At 42.5% G+C, this 20,343-nt stretch overlaps 1 protein-coding gene across 2 annotated transcripts in view; it reads left to right on the top strand.

Moving 5' to 3' along the window:
- ATP10A (ATPase phospholipid transporting 10A (putative)) overlaps window positions 1-14,645 on the top strand; it is a 136,182-nt gene extending 121,537 nt beyond the window's left edge. Inside the window, exons 16-21 of one of the 2 annotated variants that reach the window (XM_040425128.1) lie at window positions 2,358-2,483; window positions 9,244-9,444; window positions 10,309-10,389; window positions 10,479-10,583; window positions 10,771-10,958; window positions 13,186-14,645. In XM_040425128.1, coding sequence (XP_040281062.1) covers window positions 2,358-2,483; window positions 9,244-9,444; window positions 10,309-10,389; window positions 10,479-10,583; window positions 10,771-10,958; window positions 13,186-13,798 — 1,314 coding nt within the window. In that variant the 3' untranslated portion in view covers window positions 13,799-14,645. The remainder of the gene's footprint in view (window positions 1-2,357; window positions 2,484-9,243; window positions 9,445-10,308; window positions 10,390-10,478; window positions 10,584-10,770; window positions 10,959-13,185) is intronic. The other variant, XM_040425129.1, reaches the window with a different exon arrangement.
- The last annotated feature ends 5,698 nt before the right edge of the window (window positions 14,646-20,343 follow it).

Below are 20,343 nucleotides of genomic sequence, written 5' to 3'. Positions count from 1 at the left end.
TTCATTCATTTCAAGTGGGCCGCAAAAGAGGTGCACAGCACACAGTGTGCTATCTGCATCCGTACTTCAGTTCCGTGGCCCTGCAAAAAAGACCGAAAAATAAGACCTTTCTATCATAGGGCTGGACATTCCATTCCGCAAAATGCGAAACAGTCTGTATCTGTGTTTTGCGGACTGCAAAAAAACTGATAGTCATCTGAATGAGCCCTAAGGATGTTAAGTTCTCCTCCCCAGCTCCCCTTCAAAAAGTTTGCATTGTGATATAACATACACTAGTCACACGATCTTGGTGTCTAATAGTTGGCTTATCCACAGCAGTAGTTAGTGACCAAAGGGATACTTAACCTAAAAATGAATGGTAACAGTAAGCAGGATATAATTCTGCCTCCACTGTTTGTGTCAAGAGTATTCAGAAAATAATTCATGAAGAGAACAGAGGAGTTAATCTTCTGCTGACCTGTTCCATTTTCAGTTTGAGACTAGCTTGGAGGCATAACTTGTAGGAGTTTAATGATTTTAGTTCTACTGCAGACTGGACAGATGAGGGAGGCTTCTGCTCCAGCCAGTTGTCTTCCATCCAGGCACAGAATGTTTTTATTTTTCCATTGACTGAGCTGTGCAAGAGCTTGCTTTTTACATGACCAGTTGTGTTTTTCATGGTTGCAGTTTTGGGGTACATTCATCTTTTTAATTGCTTCTTACTAGGGTTGTCACGATTTTAAAATACATTTTGATTTGTTTTCGAGGTCTTAAAGTATTGCTCGATACCATTCGATACCATGCGAAAGAAAAATAAAACGCCGAAAAAGCTGTGTGCATTCTGCATTTTATGGAATGTCCGGCCCATTAACAAGACAGTTCTATCCTATTTTTTGGGGGGGACAAAATGGTGAATTTTTTGTTATTTTAATAGTTCGGAATTTTTTGAGCGTGGCGTTACCTAATGTTTAGTTTTTTATTTTTTTATGTAAAATTGGGAATGGGGGGTAATTTAAAATTTACATTTTTTTTTTTTTTTTTAACTTTTTTTAAAACTTTTTTTTATTTAATAACTATAAGCCCTAGCTCTGTTAGGTTGAATATAATTTTACATTGTCCCTGCTGCCCTGCGTTTTGTGCACTCAGCAGCAGGTAGCTTACCATGGTTGCCATGGAAGGCTTCAGTAGCGTCCTGGCTGCCATGGTAACCAATCAGAGCCCTGCGATTTCACTGCTGGGGCTCCGATCAGAAGCTGCCACTGCCACCAATAAAAATATTTAGGGTGGAGGGCCCTGTGGCCACTGCGCCACCAATGAATATAATTAAAGGGAACCTGTCACCTCCTAAATGCATGTAAACCCGCCAGCAGTACCTCAGGGTAGCCCGCAGCGTGATACTAATCCTACTTTTCATCCTGCAGTCCGGTGCTGCATAAGAGGGGGCGTGGTTACCTTGACTTGCAGCAAGGAAGCTGCTGTCCCCTTGACTTCAAGCTGACATGCAAATTAGCACGGACAGAGGATAAAATATAGTTTTCTGACCTTATGCAGCATCGGACTGCAGCATGAAAAGTAGGATTAGTATCACACTGCGGGTTCCGGCTGCCTCAATGACAGGGAACAGCGAATTCCCTCCTTCTCCACTGTGCCGTCTGATGAGCACATGGTGCCCTCTGAGGGCGGCGCACGCCATGTCCTCTAAAAGATACTAGGCCGACATTGTCAAGGAACATTGAAATTTGCAATACATTGTGAAAAATTCCCAGACAACCCCTTTAAACATGCCAGTACTGTTGGATGCCATTTTATGATAGTATGGTGTTTAACCCATCTACAAGAAATGTCAGTTTAGTGATTTGCCATGTTCTATATGATAAGCATTTTCTTTTTTTTCCCCTCAATAACTGCTTTCTGTACGGAGCTAGTTCTGGTATGTGCATGTTTGTTAGAAATCTAATAAATGCTTCACATATTTCCACTTAATACTTGTAAAGCAATCCATTTTCTGATGCCACCACTAAGCATGCACTCCATGGACTAGTGAAAAGAGTGTATTTTCCTTAATTCTGTAAAGTGGAGGAAGACCTAATTGACCTTTTATGGTTGCAGACACTGAATATTCAGCAGATTGAATTAACCTCCCTATGCAATTCATTATACTCGACAAAGGAAATTGATTTCTGTTTGCACTCCATTACACTAGCAGATTCTAACCTGAGCAGATCAGACTGACTCCTAGTTGTGTGCCATTATATGCATTATATCTAATTGCACGGCAGGAAGTGGACATCTGTGGGTTTCTCTTCCACATTGCAGAGGAATGGGAACTGAAGATGCTATGATACTGATACTAATTTCTTTTGTCTTCCATTTTACAGGCAGTGATGGCCAGTGACTTTGCTGTTCCAAAGTTCCGATACTTGGAAAAGCTGCTGCTTGTTCATGGCCGATGGTGTTATTCTCGACTTGCCAATATGGTTTTATATTTCTTCTATAAAAATGCTGTAAGAAAAAAAATATAAAGAATCTGTCAGCAGATTTGTTCCTATAAAACTGGCTGACCTGTTACATGTGCACTTGGCATCTGTTTTGGTCCCAGGTTCATATGTGCCCATATGTGCTGAGAAAAATTATGTTTTAATATATTCAAATGAGCCTCTAGCAGCAATGGGAGCACAAAATGGCACACTCTACAGTTTGACGGGGTCAGGAAGTGAAAATGTAATCAATGATGGACCCTGTCAAGGGTGCCATTTTGTGCACTCTTGCTCCTCCTGCTTCCTCCGTCAACCCCTCTCTCTCCTTGACTGTCAGGGCCAGGTTTCTGAATAGTCATCTCGCCTGGCCCAGTCAGTCTAGGAGTGGCAGATTAAGGCCTCATGCACACGACCGTTTTTTTTTTGTTTTTTTTTAAGGTCCGCAAAAAGGGGGTCCGTAGGTCCGTCATCTGTGTCCGTTTTTTCTTCCGTGGGTCTTCCTTGATTTTTGGTGTCCGCCTGGCCGCGCATAGCCAAATGGAAGCCTCCTGATTTACAATGCAAGTCAATGGGGACGGATCCGTTTGACGTTGACACAATATGGTGCAATTGCAAACGGATCCGTCCCCCATTGACTTTCAATGTAAAGTCAGGAGTCCCTATTATACCATCGGATCGGAATTTTCTCCAATCCGATGGTATATTTTAACTTGAAGCGTCCCCATCACCATGGGAACGCCTCTATGTTAGAATATACCATCGGATTTGAGTTAGATCGTGAAAACTCATATCCGACAGTATATTCTAACACAGAGGCTTTCCCATAGTGATGGGGACGCTTCAAGTTAGAATATACCACGAACTGTGTATATGACTGCTGCCTGGCAGCGGAGAGTTCCGATCGGAGTCCCAGTTTAATCGCTGGGACTCCGATCGGTAACAATGGCAACCAGGACGCTACTGCAGTCCTGGTTGCCATGGTTACTTAGCAATTTTAGAAGCATTATACTTACCTTCGCTGTCTGTGACCAGCCGGGCGCTCCTCCTACTGGTAAGTGAAAGGTCTGTGCGGCGCATTGCTTATAGCACAGACCTGTCACTTACCAGTAGGAGGAGCGCCCGGCCGGTCACAGACATCGCAGGTAAGTATAATGCTTCTAAAAATTGCTAAGTAACCATGGCAACCAGGACTGCAGTAGCATCCTGGTTGCCATGGTTACCGATCGGAGCCCCAGCGATTAAACTGGGACTCCGATCGGAACTCTCCGCTGCCACCAATGATGGGGGGGGAGGGAGGGGGGGGGTCGCATCGGCCACCAATGAATGTACAGTAATACAGGGGAGGGAGGGGGGCCCACTGGCCACCAATGAATGTACAGTAATACAGGGGAGGGAGGGGGGGCCGCACTGGCCACCAATGAATGTAAAACAGGGGAGGCACACTGGCCACCAATGAATTTAAAACTGGGGAGGGAGGGGGGTGTGCCCCCTCCTGCCTGGCAGCACCTGATCTCTTACAGGGGGCTATGATATGCACAATTAGCCCCTTAGGTGCGGCACCTGAGAGGTTAATTGTGCGGATCACAGCCCCCTGTAAGAGATCAGGTGCTGCCAGGCAGCAGGGGGCAGTCATGTACACAGTTCTTAATATATTCTAACTTGAAGCGTCCCCATCACTATGGGAATGCCTCTGTGTTAGAATATACTGTCGGATCTGAGTTTTCACGAAGTGAAAACTCAGCTCTGAAAAAGCTTTTATGCAGACGGATCTGCGATCCGTCTGTGTGAAAGTAGCCTACGGATCACGGATGCGGATGCCAATCTTGTGTGCATCCGTATTTTTTCACGGACCCATTGACTTGAATGGGTCCGTGAACTGTTGTCCGTCAAAAAAATAGGACAGGTCATATTTTTTTGACGGACAGGAAACACGGATCACGGCCGCGGATGAACAACGGTGCATTTTCCGAGTTTTCAACGGACCCATTGAAAGTCAATGGGTCCGCAGAAGATCACGGAAAACGGAACAACGGCCACGGATGCACACAACGGTCGTGTGCATGAGGCCTAAGGCCCAGTTCACATGTCAGTTATTTCCATCAGTTTTTTGAGCCAAAATCAGGAGTTGAAGGTACACAGAGATAAGGTCTAATGAAAAGATCTGCATCTGTTGTGTTTTTGCCCCGCACCTGGTTTTGGCTCACAATAACTGATGGATTGGGAAAAAATAAAAATGGTCTGGGTAAAAGTTATAGCGTTTACAAACTATGGTACAAAAATGTGAATTTCCGCTTTTTGAAGCAGCTCTGACTTTCTGAGCACCTGTCATGTTTCCTGACGTTCTACAATGCCCAGACAGTACAAATACCCCACAAATGACCCCATTTCGGAAAGTAGACACCCTAAGGTATTCGCTGATGGGCATAGTGAGTTCATAGAACTTTTAATTTTTTGTCACAAGTTAGTGGAAAATGATGATTTTTTTTTTTTTTTTTCTTACAAAGTCTCATATTCCACTAACTTGTGACAAAAAATAAAAACTTCCATGAACTCACTATGCCCATCAGCGAATACCTTGGGGTGTCTTCTTTCCAAAATGGGGTCACTTGTGGGGTAGTTATACTGCCCTGGCATTCTAGGGGCCCAAATGTGTGGTAAGTTGTTTGAAATCAAAATCTGTAAAAATTGGCCGGTGAAATCCGAAAGGTGCTCTTTGGAATATGGGCCCCTTTGCCCACCTAGGCTGCAAAAAAGTGTCACACATGTGGTATCTCCGTACTCAGGAGAAGTTGGGGAATGTGTTTTGGGGTGTCATTTTACATATACCCATGCTGGGTGAGATAAATATCTTGGTCAAATGCCAACTTTGTATAAAAAATGGGAAAAGTTGTCTTTTGCCGAGATATTTATCTCACCCAGCATGAGTATATGTAAAAAGACACCCCATAACACATTGCCCAACTTCTCCTGAATATGGCGATACCACATGTGTGACACTTATTTGCAGCCTAGGTGGGCAAAGGGGCCCATATTCCAAAGAGCACCTTTCGGATTTCACCGGCCAATTTTTACAGATTTTGATTTCAAACAACTTACCACACATTTGGGCCCCTAGAATGCCAGGGCAGTATAACTACCCCACAAGTGACCCCATTTTGGAAAGAAGACACTCCAAGGTATTTCGTGATGGGCATAGTGAGTTCATGGAAGTTTTTATTTTTTGTCACAAGTTAGTGGAATATGAGACTTTGTAAGGAAAAAAAAAAACATCATTTTCCGCTAACTTGTGACAAAAAATATCAAATTCTAGGAACTCGCCATGCCCCTCACGGAATACCTTGGGGTGTCTTCTTTCCAAAATGGGGTCACTTGTGGGGTAGTTAGACTGCCCTGGCATTTTCCAGGGGCCCTAATGTGTGGTAAGTAGGTAAATGACCTGTGAAATCCTAAAGGTGCTCTTTGGAATGTGGGCCCCTTTGCCCACCTAGGCTGCAAAAAAGTGTCACACGTGGTATCGCCGTATTCAGGAGAAGTTGGGCAATGTGTTTTGGGGTGTCTTTTTACATATACTCATGCTGGGTGAGAGAAATATCTCGGCAAAAGACAACCTTTCCCATTTTTTATACAAAGTTGGCATTTGACCAAGATATTTATCTCACCCAGCATGGGTATATGTAAAATGACACCCCAAAACACATTGCCCAACTTCTCCTGAGTACGGCGATACCACATGTGTGACACTTTTTTGCAGCCTAGATGTGCAAAGGGGCCCACATTCATTTTATGCGGGCATTTTTAGACATTTGGATCCCAGACTTCTTCTCACGCTTTAGGGCCCCTAGAATTCCAGGGCAGTATAAATACCCCACATGTGACCCCATTTTTGAAAGAAGACACCCCAAGGTATTCAATGAGGGGCATGGCGAGTTCATAGAATTTTTTATTTTTTTTGCACAAGTTAGCGGAAATTGATATATTTTTTTTTTCTCACAAAGTCTCCCTTTCCGCTAACTTGGGACAAAAATTTCAATCTTTCATGGACTCAATATGCCCCTCACGGAATACCTTGGGGTGTCTTCTTTCCGAAATGGGGTCACATGTGGGGTATTTATACTGCCCTGGCATTCTAGGGGCCCTAAAGCGTGAGAAGAAGTCTGGAATATAAATGTCTAAAAATTTTTACGCATTTGGATTCCGTGAGGGGTATGGTGAGTTCATGTGAGATTTTATTTTTTGACACAAGTTAGTGGAATATGAGACTTTGTAAGAAAAAAAATAATAATTTCGGCTAACTTGGGCTAAAAAAATGTCTGAATGGAGCCTTACAGGGGGGTGATCAATGACAGGGGGGTGATCAGGGAGTCTATATGGGGTGATCACCCCCCTGTCATTGATCACCCCCCTATAAGGCTTCATTCAGATGTCCGTATGTGTTTTGCGGATCCGATCCATGTATCAGTGGATCCGTAAAAATCATACGGACATCTGAATGCAGCCTTACAGGGGGGTGATCAATGACAGGGGGGTGATCAATGACAGGGGGGTGATCAGGGAGTCTATATGGGGTGATCACTCCCCTGTAAGGCTCCATTCAGATGTCCGTATGTGTTTTGCGGATCCGATCCATGTATCAGTGGATCCGTAAAAATCATACGGACATCTGAATGCAGCCTTACAGGGGAGTGATCAATGACAGGGGGGTGATCAGGGAGTCTATATGGGGTGATCACTCCCCTGTAAGCCTCCATTCAGATGTCCGTATGTGTTTTACGGATCCGATCCATGTATCAGTGGATCCGTAAAAATCATACGGACATCTGAATGCAGCCTTACAGGGGGGTGATCAGGGAGTCTATATGGGGTGATCACCTCCGTCATTGATCACTCCCCTGTAAGGCTCCATTCAGACGTCCGTATGATTTTTACGGATCCGATCCATCTATCAGTGGATCCGTAAAATTCATACGGACCTCTGAATGGAGCCTTACAGGGGCGTGATCAATGACAGGGGGGTGATCAGGGAGTCTATATAGGGTGATCAGGGGTGATCAAGGGTGAATAAGGGGTTAATAAGTGACAGGGAAGGGGGGTGTAGTGTAGTGGTGCTTGGTGCAACATATTACTGAGCTGCCTGTGTCCTCTGGTGGTCGATCCAAACAAAAGGGACCACCAGAGGACCAGGTAGCAGGTATATTAGACGCTGTTATCAAAACAGCGTCTAATATACCTGTTAGGGGTTAAAAAAAATCGCATCTCCAGCCTGCCAGCGAACGATCGCCGCTGGCAGGCTGGAGATCCACTCGCTTACCTTCCGTTCCTGTGAACGCGCGCGCCTGTGTGCGCGCGTTCACAGGAAGTCTCGGCCATCGCGAGAGGACGCGTATATGCATCCACCCAGAAGAGCAGGGCCGCCGCCAGGACGCAATCCTGCGTACGGCGGTCCTGAGGAGGTTAAGGGTGGTGACACAGCTTTTTGTGACCGCTGTTGATGCAGTTTTTTGAGCCAAAGAAGTGAATCCAGCAGGAAGGAGAAGTAGAAGTCCTTTTAAATTTCTTATTCCCTTTCAACCCTCTTTCGGCTTTTGTACAAAATACATCATCAACAATTGCCACAAAAAACTGTGTGTGACACCACCCTAAGAGACCATCAGCGGCAGCTGCATAAGGATTTTTTATATTTATTTTTTATTATTAATAATTTGCAATCAATATTGTTTTTCCTGTTATTCCTATGCAGTTTCCTCTTTAGCAGTTTACTAATAGATGTATTAAGAAATCCCACTTTTATTGAACAGTATTGAATACACGTGGTTGTTTTATGTAAAGCAGGCATGCTAAACCTGCGGCCCTCCAGCTGTTGCAAAACTACAACTCCCATCATTCCCGGACAGCCTACAGCTATCAGCCTACAGAAGGGCATGGAGGGAGTTGTAGTTTTACAATAGCTGGAGGGCCGCAGGTTGAGCCTCCCTGATGTAAAGCTTACATGCTAAATACCTAGTCAAGTTAATACCTTAAGTGTCTATTAGATAAAATGTTAAAGACTAATACCATCATGGCTATTTTCTTTGAATTTCTGAACTGATGTCTTTAACTTTGGAATAAACTAGCATTTTCATTTCTTGTATGCCATGAGAGAGGCATTAAACCTAAATCTCAGCTACCTTAGATGAAGTATCAGCACTGTAATCTGCGGTTAATGACTTACACTTTATAGTCAGTGGACCGTTATGGGAAATGTTTATTAAAGAAATTGAGTACACAGAAGATTATTGTATAGGCACCTAATTATATTGACTACCATGTTACCCTTAGGGCTCATGCCCACAAATGTAGGGGCTCCATGCCCATGTTGTGGATCGCAAATAGCAGTCCGGAATGCATGGGCGCTGGCTGTGTGCACTGTGTGGTGTGGATGCAGACCCATTGACTTGAATGGGTCCGTGATCCGCAAGATACAGCAAAAGATAGGATATGTCTTATCTTTTGCAGTTCAGAGGAACGGACCCGAAAGCCAACGGAAGCGCTTCATAGTGTTTCCGCGGGCTTCCGATCCGTGCCTCCGCTCCGCAAAAGATACATGTCTATTTTTGACAGTATCTTGCAGATCGCAGACCCATTCAGGTAAATGGGTTTGCGGTCCACAATACTGGCAAGGAGCCCTTACATTCGTGGGCATGAGCCCTTAGTCTCAGTTTATATTTATACATATAACTATAGAGTAATCTTTAGTTTCACGCACATGAAAACTAACATCTGCTTTTATTCCTTTGTGCTTCCATTGTAGATGTTTGTGGCACTTCTGTTTTGGTACCAATTTTATTGCGGCTTTTCTGGATCAACGATGATTGACCAGTGGTACCTTATTTTTTTCAATTTGCTTTTTTCATCCATTCCACAACTGGTTACTGGAATTCTTGATAAAGACCTACCAGCTGAAATGTTGATCGCTGTTCCTGAGCTGTATAGAAGTGGACAGACGATGGAGGTAACGTCGCAGCTTTAGGCTGGATTGTTCATATTCCTTTTTTAAAGGGACGCTCCTATCAGAAAAGTGTATTTGCTATGTAATTTATAATGCTTTAATAGAGTCACTACAAGTCGGATTAATGGTCCGACTGAGAAAACAAAGTGAGGCTGATTGCTGTGGGAGAAGTTAAAGAGCCAGGACAAGAAGTAGAAAACATGGAGTGACGTTACGCTTTACATATGGTAGACTGCTGAGATTTAGATGTCTGTCACTCCTTTATGCTGCTCTAAGAGTGGGCATCATACTAAGGTGTTGACAAGTTCCCCTTTTTAAAGGATAATATCAAATCGGGCATTTATGAAATATCGGCCAGCGGAAAAAAGGATATAAAGGGTTCACTGATGGTAGCTGCAAGAGACCAGGGACCCACCATCCGAAGGTGAACTCCAAAATGGAAGGGGTAAAAAAAAGGGTCCACTGATGGTGCGCTTATGGAATATCCACAGTATATGCAATAAAATCTGATAGATGCGGGTCCTAGCGGTGAACAGAGAGGGCAGCATAACAGAGCTGACGGGCTCCCTTTAACTTCTGTCATATCCTTCATGCTGCCCACTGATCGCTTTGTCACTTATCTGTGAAATCTGATGAATAAGCCAGACTCTTCTCTGGCAGCGCACGACTCTTCTTGGGTGCTAACTGCCACCGTTAAACAGTAAATTCTTGGTAATCACAGTACACACTGAAATCAGCCTATCTACTACTTGAAGGCTGCCCTCATTGACGGCATATCATAAATGAGGACAGGTTAGGGTGTTATGCTGTTAAATGTTCTGAGATAAATGTCATGTCCTTATACTGTTGCTGTTTCCTTCTCTATAGGAGTACAAGCCTCATATGTTTTGGCGAAACATGATTGATGCTTTCTATCAAAGTCTTATGTGTTTCTTCATTCCATATTTTGTAAGTTACATGACTTCATCGTCCTATAAAATATGCCAATAGCAAGGAAGATGTAAAATGTATTATTATTATTTTGTTTTCTCATGCAGACTTTCTATGATTCTGATATTGATTTGTTCACATGGGGAACCCCGATAGTCACTTGTGCTCTTCTCACCATCATGCTGCACTTGGGCATTGAGACCAAAACTTGGGTAAGATTCAGTTTCTTAGTTTTGTGTCTGGAAGTAATCTTTTTATATTATTTTTAGTAAATTCACATGTAGTATATTGTTATATTAAATGCCGCACACAAAAGCAGAATTTCCTGTTATTCTGATTATTTAGCTTGTACTATTGACATAAATTATATGTTCATGAATTGGCTTATTTTGTTTTCAGACTTGGATCAATGTGTCCTCCATTGCCTTCAGTATGCTCCTATTTTTCACTGTGGCTTTGATTTACAATTCAGCCTGTCCAACGTGCAACCCCCCTTCAAACCCATATTGGACTGTGCAGAAACTCCTCACCAATCCTTTGTTTTATTTTATTTGCATCTTGTCACCCATCGCTGCTTTGTTACCAAGGTATTTTAAGTTATGTTTTGTTTCTTTTTCCCTTTTCATGGTGCTTTATATTTTGCTTTGGTCTTTATGTTCTCTAATATAAAGAGTATGTGCACTTGTGTTGTATTGCTCTGGTTCATCTAAAATAAAAAAATTATACTGTATTTTTCGCCCTATAAGACGCACCTAGGTTTTTGAGGAGGAAAATAATAAAAAAAACATTTTTTACCAAAAGGTGTGCTTTTGGTGGGTTTTGAACTAATGGTGGTCTGTGCATGACACTGTCATGGGGAGGGGCATCTGTGGATGGCACTGTCATGGGGAGGGGCATCTGTGGATGGCACTGTCATGGGGAGGGGCATCTGTGGATGGCACTGTCATGGGGAGGGGCATCCACAGATCCCCCTCATAACAGTGTCCCCCAATACACCGGCCCGCCGCTCACCGCAGTATTTATAAATATTAATCCATAACCTGTTAATAAGTTTAACTAAAGCTGCGCTCTCCCCTGTATCAGTACTGTACTTACTAATAGGCTTCCATAGCAGGCAGAGCAGACGGCAGCAACGTCGCCCATTGGCGTTGCGTGCCTGCAAAGTGGGAGGAGCAGGTGTGCAACGTCAGTGAGTGACGTTTCTGCTGCCGTCCGCTCCGCCTGCTATGGAAGCTTGTTAGTAAGTACAGTACTGATACAGGGGAGAGCGCAGCTTCAGTTAAACGTATTAACAGGTTAAGGATTAATGTTTAGAAATACTGCGGTGAGCGGCGGGGCCCGGTGTAAAAGTACAGTGACTGCACCGGGCCCTGCCCCAAGTTCCGGACTCCAGCCCCTCCTCTTTCCCCGCTCATACATCGCAGGCTGCAATGTAAAATTGAAGCATTCGCCCCATTAGACGCAGGGGCATTTCCCCCCCACTTTTTTTGGGGGGGGAAGCGTGTCTTATGGGGCCAAAAATACGGTATAACAAATAGTGCAAATATTGCTAAAATGGCTATTATGCAGACCTATGACTCTCCAAGGTAACAGACTAGAAACAACCTTTGTAGTCTGGGACTGCAGTCATATTGATTTCCATCTGCCCCCTACTTCTTGCTAACAGTTGGAAGGTTAGCAAAAAGTAGGGGACAGGTGCAAGAGAGTATGACTGCTTGATCAGGCTACACAGGGTTTACTAGTCTGTAATCTTGGAGAGAGAGATTATATAATCTTACTGTAACCTCTCATATGTAACCATATGTCTGTTTTAGTAACTGCTCGCATTCTCCATGTAATAACAGTTCTGGAGCATCTATTCTTATGACTCTGTGTTGTACCACTCCTTTTTTTCTTAAATTATTCCTTCTAGACATAATGAATTAATTGATAGTTTTCGATGAAACGCCAGTTGGGTTTTACCCGTCGGGGGAGGGGTGTCCCTGACACTAGCAGCACTGATTGGATAATGTCGGACTATGCAGCTCCCCTTCCCCCCCCCCCCCCCACCAACTGGTAGCACCCAGCTGGACTTTCATTGGAATCAATTCATTCAGAAGTTCTAGAAGGAATAATAAAGGAATAGTACAACATAGAGTCTACAGAATTGTTATTACAGGGGGATGCAAAGAAATGCTAACAGTCATGTCAGGAGACATTACAGGTCCTCTTTAAAGGGAATCTGTCAGCTCCAAAACACCCCCGTGCCCCCTAGACTAGCGTAAGAGGTGTATAGTGTAAGTGACACCAAGTCTGGTTATGTAATTTGTATCTTCATACTCGCAGTTTGACACTGTGCAACAACAAACCTTCAGTAAAATGCATTGAGAGGACTCCTCTTTGAGTCCTCTCCATTATGTACATGAGCTCAGGAGTCCTCTCGATGCATTTTACTGCTGGTTTGTGAGAATGCAAGTGAGTATGAAGATGAAAATGACATAACCGGACTCTGCATCACTTACACTCTACACTGCCTACACTAGTTTTGGGGTATTTCGGAGTGGACAGATGTAGCTCTTATATTAAAAAACAAAAACAAAAAAAACAATGACCCATAAATGTGTAGAATGTAAATTATTCCGAACCTGTCTTTTAAGGTACTTTACATTAGCAGTATTTAGATGTACCACCAATATGCCACTTTTGGGGCTTATTCTTCAGGCCAGTATGTGTCTGCTTGTGTTCCTTAAGGGGTTTTCTTTTTAAATAGATTATTAATGTACTTCACTCTCATGGTTACAATTGTATTTATTTTATTATTTTTATATATTTTAGGTTTTTATATAAATCTGTCCAGGGGACAATATTTCCAACACAAGTTCAGGTTGGACGTCAGGTGTTGAAAGCACATCCCGAATGTCTATCTCTTTTCAGTAAACAGACTTCTATCACATCATCTGTTCCTGAAAGGCAAGTCAATACCACCATGTCCACTGTAAGTGACTTCCATCCAGTCAGGAACCAAGCAGAAGCTAACTTGGACCAAGACAGAGGAACTCAAATTCTGTACTTTCCGAACAAAGAAGCAAAGGTGCCAGCAGAGAGTGTCCTCCTTTCTGTGAAGGAAAAGGACCCATCTCTTAGTAGTTTCCAGCCATATCCTCTTGACTCTTCTACAGCATCAGAAGTTATGTATGTGGATGACATGATCCGATGGAGTTCTAAGATGGACCAGTCGGACATTGGTTTGATGAGCTGGATAACATCTACTCCATTATTAAAGGACTCTAAAATATCAGCTGTTCAGGAGGCTTCGAAAGATTTCTCTATGTTGCCGTCTGATTTATGTATTTCTAAAGACTCAAAAGTAAGATGCAATACCAGCATTTCCGAGAGAATAATTAGGAGCACGGGGAATGGGGAAGTGCAAGAGACAACATTTTTATAAATGAATGTGTGTATGTGTGTAAATATATACTGTATATATATTTGAGACACTATTTATATTTTCTACTTTGCACAGTATTTTTAGGTAATTTACCTTGCTCCAGAATCTGAAGCAGGTGATTAGCGGTACAGAACGGTTTTCTGTTTTATGTAAATAACCTGTTCCGAAATTATATTAGAGGTTTATGGGGGAAAAAAGGCTGTATAAAGAATTTTTAACTGGTTAACTGGCTTTACCAAACTTCTGAAAGATACAAAAGAGAAATTTATTTGTAGAGTTCAAGTTTATATTTTATTTGACATATTGTGCAATTACTTCCCAGGGTGCCTGTCATCTGGAAGAACTACCTGTCATTTACACTGATTTGATAGAATGAAAGTACCTGATATGAGAAGGAAATGCAATAATTTACATGCAGTTTAATAGAAAATGAGTGTGTCATGTGTAAAGTGAACGTGCAGCTGTATACATCCTTGGATAATGGGTGATCTGAACACTAAGAATAATGAATCTGCAATGTATTATAATTGCACATCGTCTACTTTCTGCAGGGTTCAGTGTAGATCTTATCTTGGCTGCATTATTAACCGCAATTCCACTAAAAATCCAAATCCACTTTTCCACCCTCAAAATCATCCGTTTTGTATGGAGCTGTAATAGAGCACCCACTTTTGTGCATGAGGCATTGAAGTTTCCCATTATGTGCAAAACTGTACGAACAAGACAAAAAAATAATTAGGGTGACGGGTCCACTTTCTTCGATGCCATGCATATACGGTAGTTGCTCCATACATATGGCTCTTGCCTTTATGAAATGACCTGGAGATGGGTCTGCATATACTTGGGGACACTTTCTGAAACACCCTTTCAGTGTTAATGAATGACATGAAAATGGCTTTTTAAACATCTTTAATACTGATATATAATCTGCTGAAGTTAGTTATAAGCCCTGCATTTTTCTGTCCTACATTTCTGTTGGGTGCAGACCTTGTGTGGTTCCCGATCCCCACCCCATGAATGTCATTTTTTTCTTAAAGGGATTATCCCTTCATGGCCGAAATGGTAATAACGCACAGTCCAGGAAGGCAAAGTTATGGAAATGGTCTGATAGCAGTGAAAGAGCTATGCAAACAGTATAGCACAGCAAGCCATGCCATATCTGTAAATCGAGATACGGAAACGGCATGGCTTGCTGTGCGACACGGTTGCATAGCTCCCATTCAGCGGTACTGGAGTTATGGAAACTGCAGAATGCCGGCCGCTCTGCCATTTCTGTAACTCTGGCAACCCTGTGCCGGAGTTTACTGTGGGTTGTTTCCATCTCTGCCATGAAACGTTGAGTTGTGGCAGCAGATTTGTACCTATGAAACTGGCTGATCTGTTAAATGTGCGCTTGGCAGCTGAAGGCATCTGTGTTGGTCCCATGTTCATATGTGTCCGCATTGTGGAGAAAAATGATGCTTTAATATATGCAAATGAGACTGTAGAAGCTCTCTCTGCAACTGCTGCGCCCTCTCCACTTTTACACGGCCTGGTCCTGTCAATCAAAGTACAGAGGGTGTGGCAGTTGCAGAGAGAGCCGAGCCTCTAGGTGTAATGGTAACGCCCCCGTTGCTCCTAGAGGCCTATTTCCATCTATTTAAAGCTCATTTTTCTCAGCAATCCAGGTACATATGAACATGGGACCAATACAGATGCCTTCAGCTGCCAAGTGCCCATGTAACAGGTCAGCCAGTTTCATAGGTAAAAATCTGCTGGCAGATGCCCTTTAAGTTGGGCTTTAGAGCCCATTGAAAGGGAATATTAGTAATTGCTCTCTCATTGCCTTTCCTGTGCTTTAGCTCAATCAGATTTTCAGTATCACTACACATGAGAAGGAGCAATTCATATATTTAAAGTCCGTGATATAGAACTACTAGCACGTTATGCTTCTTGTTTACAATGTGGCGGTAAAAATCCTACTCGCTGCACGTCTTTATGTACGGACCAGTGGTGACATGGATCCATAGATATGACTTGACTACACAGACTGTATCACATCTCTTCTGGCATTCCTTTCACTAAGTGCTACTTAACCAAAGTATAATGTGTCAGATCAGTGACTCTTGCGGTCATGTATTAATATAAAGGAATAAATTATAGCTTTATGAGTATATATGTGAATAAAACCATTACAATGTTAGTCTGTTCATAACTTGTTCTAGATATATTAATATAATGTTGAAAATCAATCTATGCTAACATTTTATAGGTCACAAATATAAATACATACTACTGGTAAGAAGAATGTCTGCCGTATTAAATGTATAAACACATTTTATTGCCTATATTTAGTGTTGTACAGTTTCTATAGTTCAACCATCAATACCCATCCATTTAAGTGTATGATTGGAAATAAGCGCCAAGAGATGTAGTATGTTAAATGTGTCCTATGCAGAACCAACCAATAAAATAGAAGGTTACTTCTATAAAGAACATTTAGTGAGGCGACACAACTTTTGGTATCAAATGGCAAACCCTAGTCATGTTCATAAATGTTTTAATAAATTCCAAGTCCTCCTGCATTCTGTCTGCTTTAGATAAGAATCCATTTTGATTTTTAGATTTCATCTCATTTTGCCCTCCTTGATGCTGCCAATCCCATGATGGTCATGGAGCTCTTTTCTCTGACATCTGCATCTCCAGATGGCTTTCCTCCATCTCTCTCATTGGTGGTCAGCCCTTGACAATCACATTTAGAGGATGCTTTCACTCCACATGCTGTCTTAGAGATTCCTGTATTTTAACGGCATTGTTAAGGGTGAATGGAACATGGCTACCCGTCACTGTCACTAATACTTCTAAGGTTGGGTTCACACCAGCATTCATAATTTCCATTGTTTTGCTCCGTTAGAGGAAAAGAACAGCGGAAATGCCTGATTCGCACATAACTAACAAGAACGGAGCTCAACAGACCCATTGACTATAACTGGTCAGTTCAGTTTCTATTTGGGCTTTTTTTTTACTGAAGTCCCGAACGGAGCGTCCAATGCAGATGCAAACAAACCCTAATTTGATCTGTTATCTTAATGTTTCTGTATTTTTGGATAGCATAGCTTCCCAAAGTGTGAACATAGATTTTGATTTTTTTTTTGTACATATTTAGTTCTTAAAGGGAACCTGTCACCGGATTTTGTGTATAGAGCTGAGGACATGGGTTGCTAGATGGCCGCTAGCACATCCACAGTACCCCGTCCCAATAGCTCTGTGTGCTTTTATTGTGTAAAAAAAACGATTTGATACATATGCAAATTAACCTGAGATGAGTCAGTCAGGGACAGGACTCATCTCAGGTTAATTTGCATATGTATCAAATCGGTTTTTTGACAGAATAAAAGCACACAGAGCTATTGGGACTGGGTATTGCGGATGTGCTACCGGCCATCTAGCAACCCATGTCCTCAGCTCTATACACAAAATCTCAGTGACAGGTTCCCTTTAAGAAATCAGCTAGGATTTTTTTTCAGGCATCTAGAAGAATTCAGACTAACACTAAGAGGGTGTAACGGTATACGTTCCTGGAATACTAAACGCTTGAGTAGCCTGATAGGAACGTTAAAAAATCTAAATAATAAATCTTTAATTGATAATAAATTTAAAAAAAAAGCATAGGGTGTAACCCCACCAGTATTAACCAACAGACTTAGAGATGTGCCTGCTGTGTGGCTAATGAGTCAATATACAAAACCTCGCAGCAGAAACAATGGATCAAGTGGTGCACAAACGCTAGTATGAACCTCCACTTAACTCACGATCCGTTGAACACACCTCCACTAGACTATAAGAACTCTGATGGCTGACTCAAAGGAGTCAATGGTGTGCCTTCAGATGAGTATCCTAGAGCAGAATCAGCGTGCAAGCTGCCTATGATACACAGTGGTCTAGAAGATAGTGTTCACTGCCATTCACACGCGGCTAACTGCCGCCTGTCAGTGTGCCTCAACTACTGTAAGGCAATCAATACATCCGGCTCAACGTGTTTCCGTGCCTATATATAGTGGGCACTTCATCAGGAGCCTATTACTGTAAGGCGCACTATAAATACATTATAGACCAGTCACTGCCTGGTGCAATGACACTCAGGTGAGGGCATCGGTGCTAGGATGGCTGCACGCGGCCGCGTGATCGCTGAAATCTAACGTTCCTATCAGACTAGTCAAGCATCTAGAAGAATTCACCACAGTTTTACTTGGACTACCCTGTTAACATCCATGGTGGCCATATAGAGTGTTTGTGCATAGCAAATTTTCATCTTCTCTTTATCATTTGAGGAATTGCTTTATACTGCAAATCTTCCATGTAGACCAGAGTTCTCTAGACCATATTGGGAGGTATAAGTGGTTTTCTCATGGTCCAGTTTTCCTATGAGTTGTTGGAATGTAAAGGTACAATAGTATATTGCTCCGCATTTTTGGTTCTCAACACTGCTCTGTTTTACTACTTTCAAAAGGCTTTGACATGTATGGAAACAATCCTGCTATGAGGGCTGACCTCTATTAGCCAAAACATTTGAACTACTGACAGGTAAAGTGAATAGCATTGCTTATCTCCTTCATAATGGCACTGTTCATTACAGCTTGCTGTGTAACTGCAGACCACTATTCACTGCTGAAAGTGCCTATAGTGTGCATGTGAGCATCAGAACTGATCCATGGAGAAAAGAATAAAGCCTTGCCTGATGAATCACATCCTGCAGATGGCCAATTCTACGTGTGTCCCTTTTGTCCTGCCCTATTAACTATAATGGGCGAACGGTGGCGTTGCCTCCAAATTACCTACATTTCCCTGTCCGATTATGCTAGAAAAGCCATTCCTATCCATGGAGGCCCCACCTCTGAACAGAGGCACTGAATTTCGGCAAAACTTTTCATATGTCATACTGACTTATCAAAGACCAACATTAATATACAATATAAAAATCACTTTGAATGATGGGATGCATCTGGCAATGGCATAATATGATCCCATATCACAATTCATTGTAATGCTGTCCAGATAAGGGACAGGACCATACAGTCCTTACCTCCTGCCTGTCTGTTGTCTAGAGGGTGGACCTCTACAGGTAGGGTGGAATGTGCATCTGAGGTGGCTGTTGCTTCAGCTGGTGGTATTTTGGCCACTGTTGAGGGACTTGCCTGGTGTTCATCCTAATCTGGTATTTGGGCCTCTAGTGTTAGCAGAGGAGATTTTTTTTTTTTTACATAACATAATGTAAGTGTTTTCAGTAATCTATACATTTGTGCTTGCAGTTTCGGTTCCAAAGCATATATATCCCGAAATCGGTTACACATAAAAATTTGTGGGGTCTTTTTTTTTTTTTTTTTTTTTTTTTAACACTTTGTGACCCCATAAGGCCATACAATACCTTGGGGAAGATTTTATCATGAATTTTTTTTATGCTGATTTCTTTTGTAACTGGGCTCCCACATTAGACCCAGTTACAGGGTGAATACACCTCCTGAGCCTGTAATAAGGCTGTTAAGCCTTACTGCAGCGCTGATCTGGGTCTGTTGAGAACCAGTAGCCTAGTGCATATACCTGGCTCCATTGATCACAAGATCACTAGTAACAGAGCAAGAAGCAGCATTGCCACGTCCTGATTTGTATACACGGCACTTATAGAGTGATATAGAAGACAGGAACTGTAAAAAAAAATCTCTGCTTTCTGTACGGGTAACCCGACTCTAGTTGACAACAGGCCCCCTTGCATCTGCCACCTCTGCAAGGACAGCAAGAATAGACTCAATCCTAAAGGCCCCCTTACAAATTAGTTTGTCAGCTGAACTTCCGAGAACGGCAGGTTTGGCTGACACTCCCCAGACAGATGATGTCGGGGGAGAAAAGGATTGGAAGAAGTGAATTTTTTGCCTAATCCTTTTGCTCTCCCAGGAGATAAGATGCCATCAGAGGTGTCTGGCAGCTGCTTCCGCCTCTAGTCCCATTAAATACGCATACACGTTCTGCCAAGCCGTGTATGATGGCGTTCTGAATGTGTATGGCTCCCTTTAGGGTACGTCCAGACAGGCGTATATGCTGTTGATTTTCCACAGCAGGAAATCTGCTGTTGATCTGCCAGAATTCTGCCAAAGCAAAATCTGCCTTGAATTTATAGTGTAAATGCATTTCAAAGGGTGAAATCCGCAGCGTATACCAGCAACATAAACTGCAGATTTGCATGTCTGGATCCCGCTGCAGATAGTTTCTGCAGCTTGTGGATGAGATCTTTAAACCTTAAATCTACAAAGCCTTGGAAAACTATTCATGTCTCTTGAACTTTCCACATTTTTTCACGTTACACCCACTAATTTAAAGGGAACCTGTCATGTTGAATATAGTATCTGAGATGCAGGGAGCATGTTATAGAACAGGAGGGAGGAGCTGAGTAGATTGCTATGAGAAACGATTCAGTAAAACTTATATTTCATTCATTTAAATTCCTGCTCATTCTGGGCTTTGAAGTCGAGGAGGTGGTCCTATCAGTGATTGACAGCCATTCATCGATTACT

Source organism: Bufo bufo, chromosome 3, assembly GCF_905171765.1.
Source record: "Bufo bufo chromosome 3, aBufBuf1.1, whole genome shotgun sequence".
Lineage (NCBI taxonomy): Eukaryota > Metazoa > Chordata > Amphibia > Anura > Bufonidae > Bufo > Bufo bufo.
Note: the sequence above shows the minus strand (reverse complement) of the source record. Positions and strands in the feature narration are given on the sequence as shown.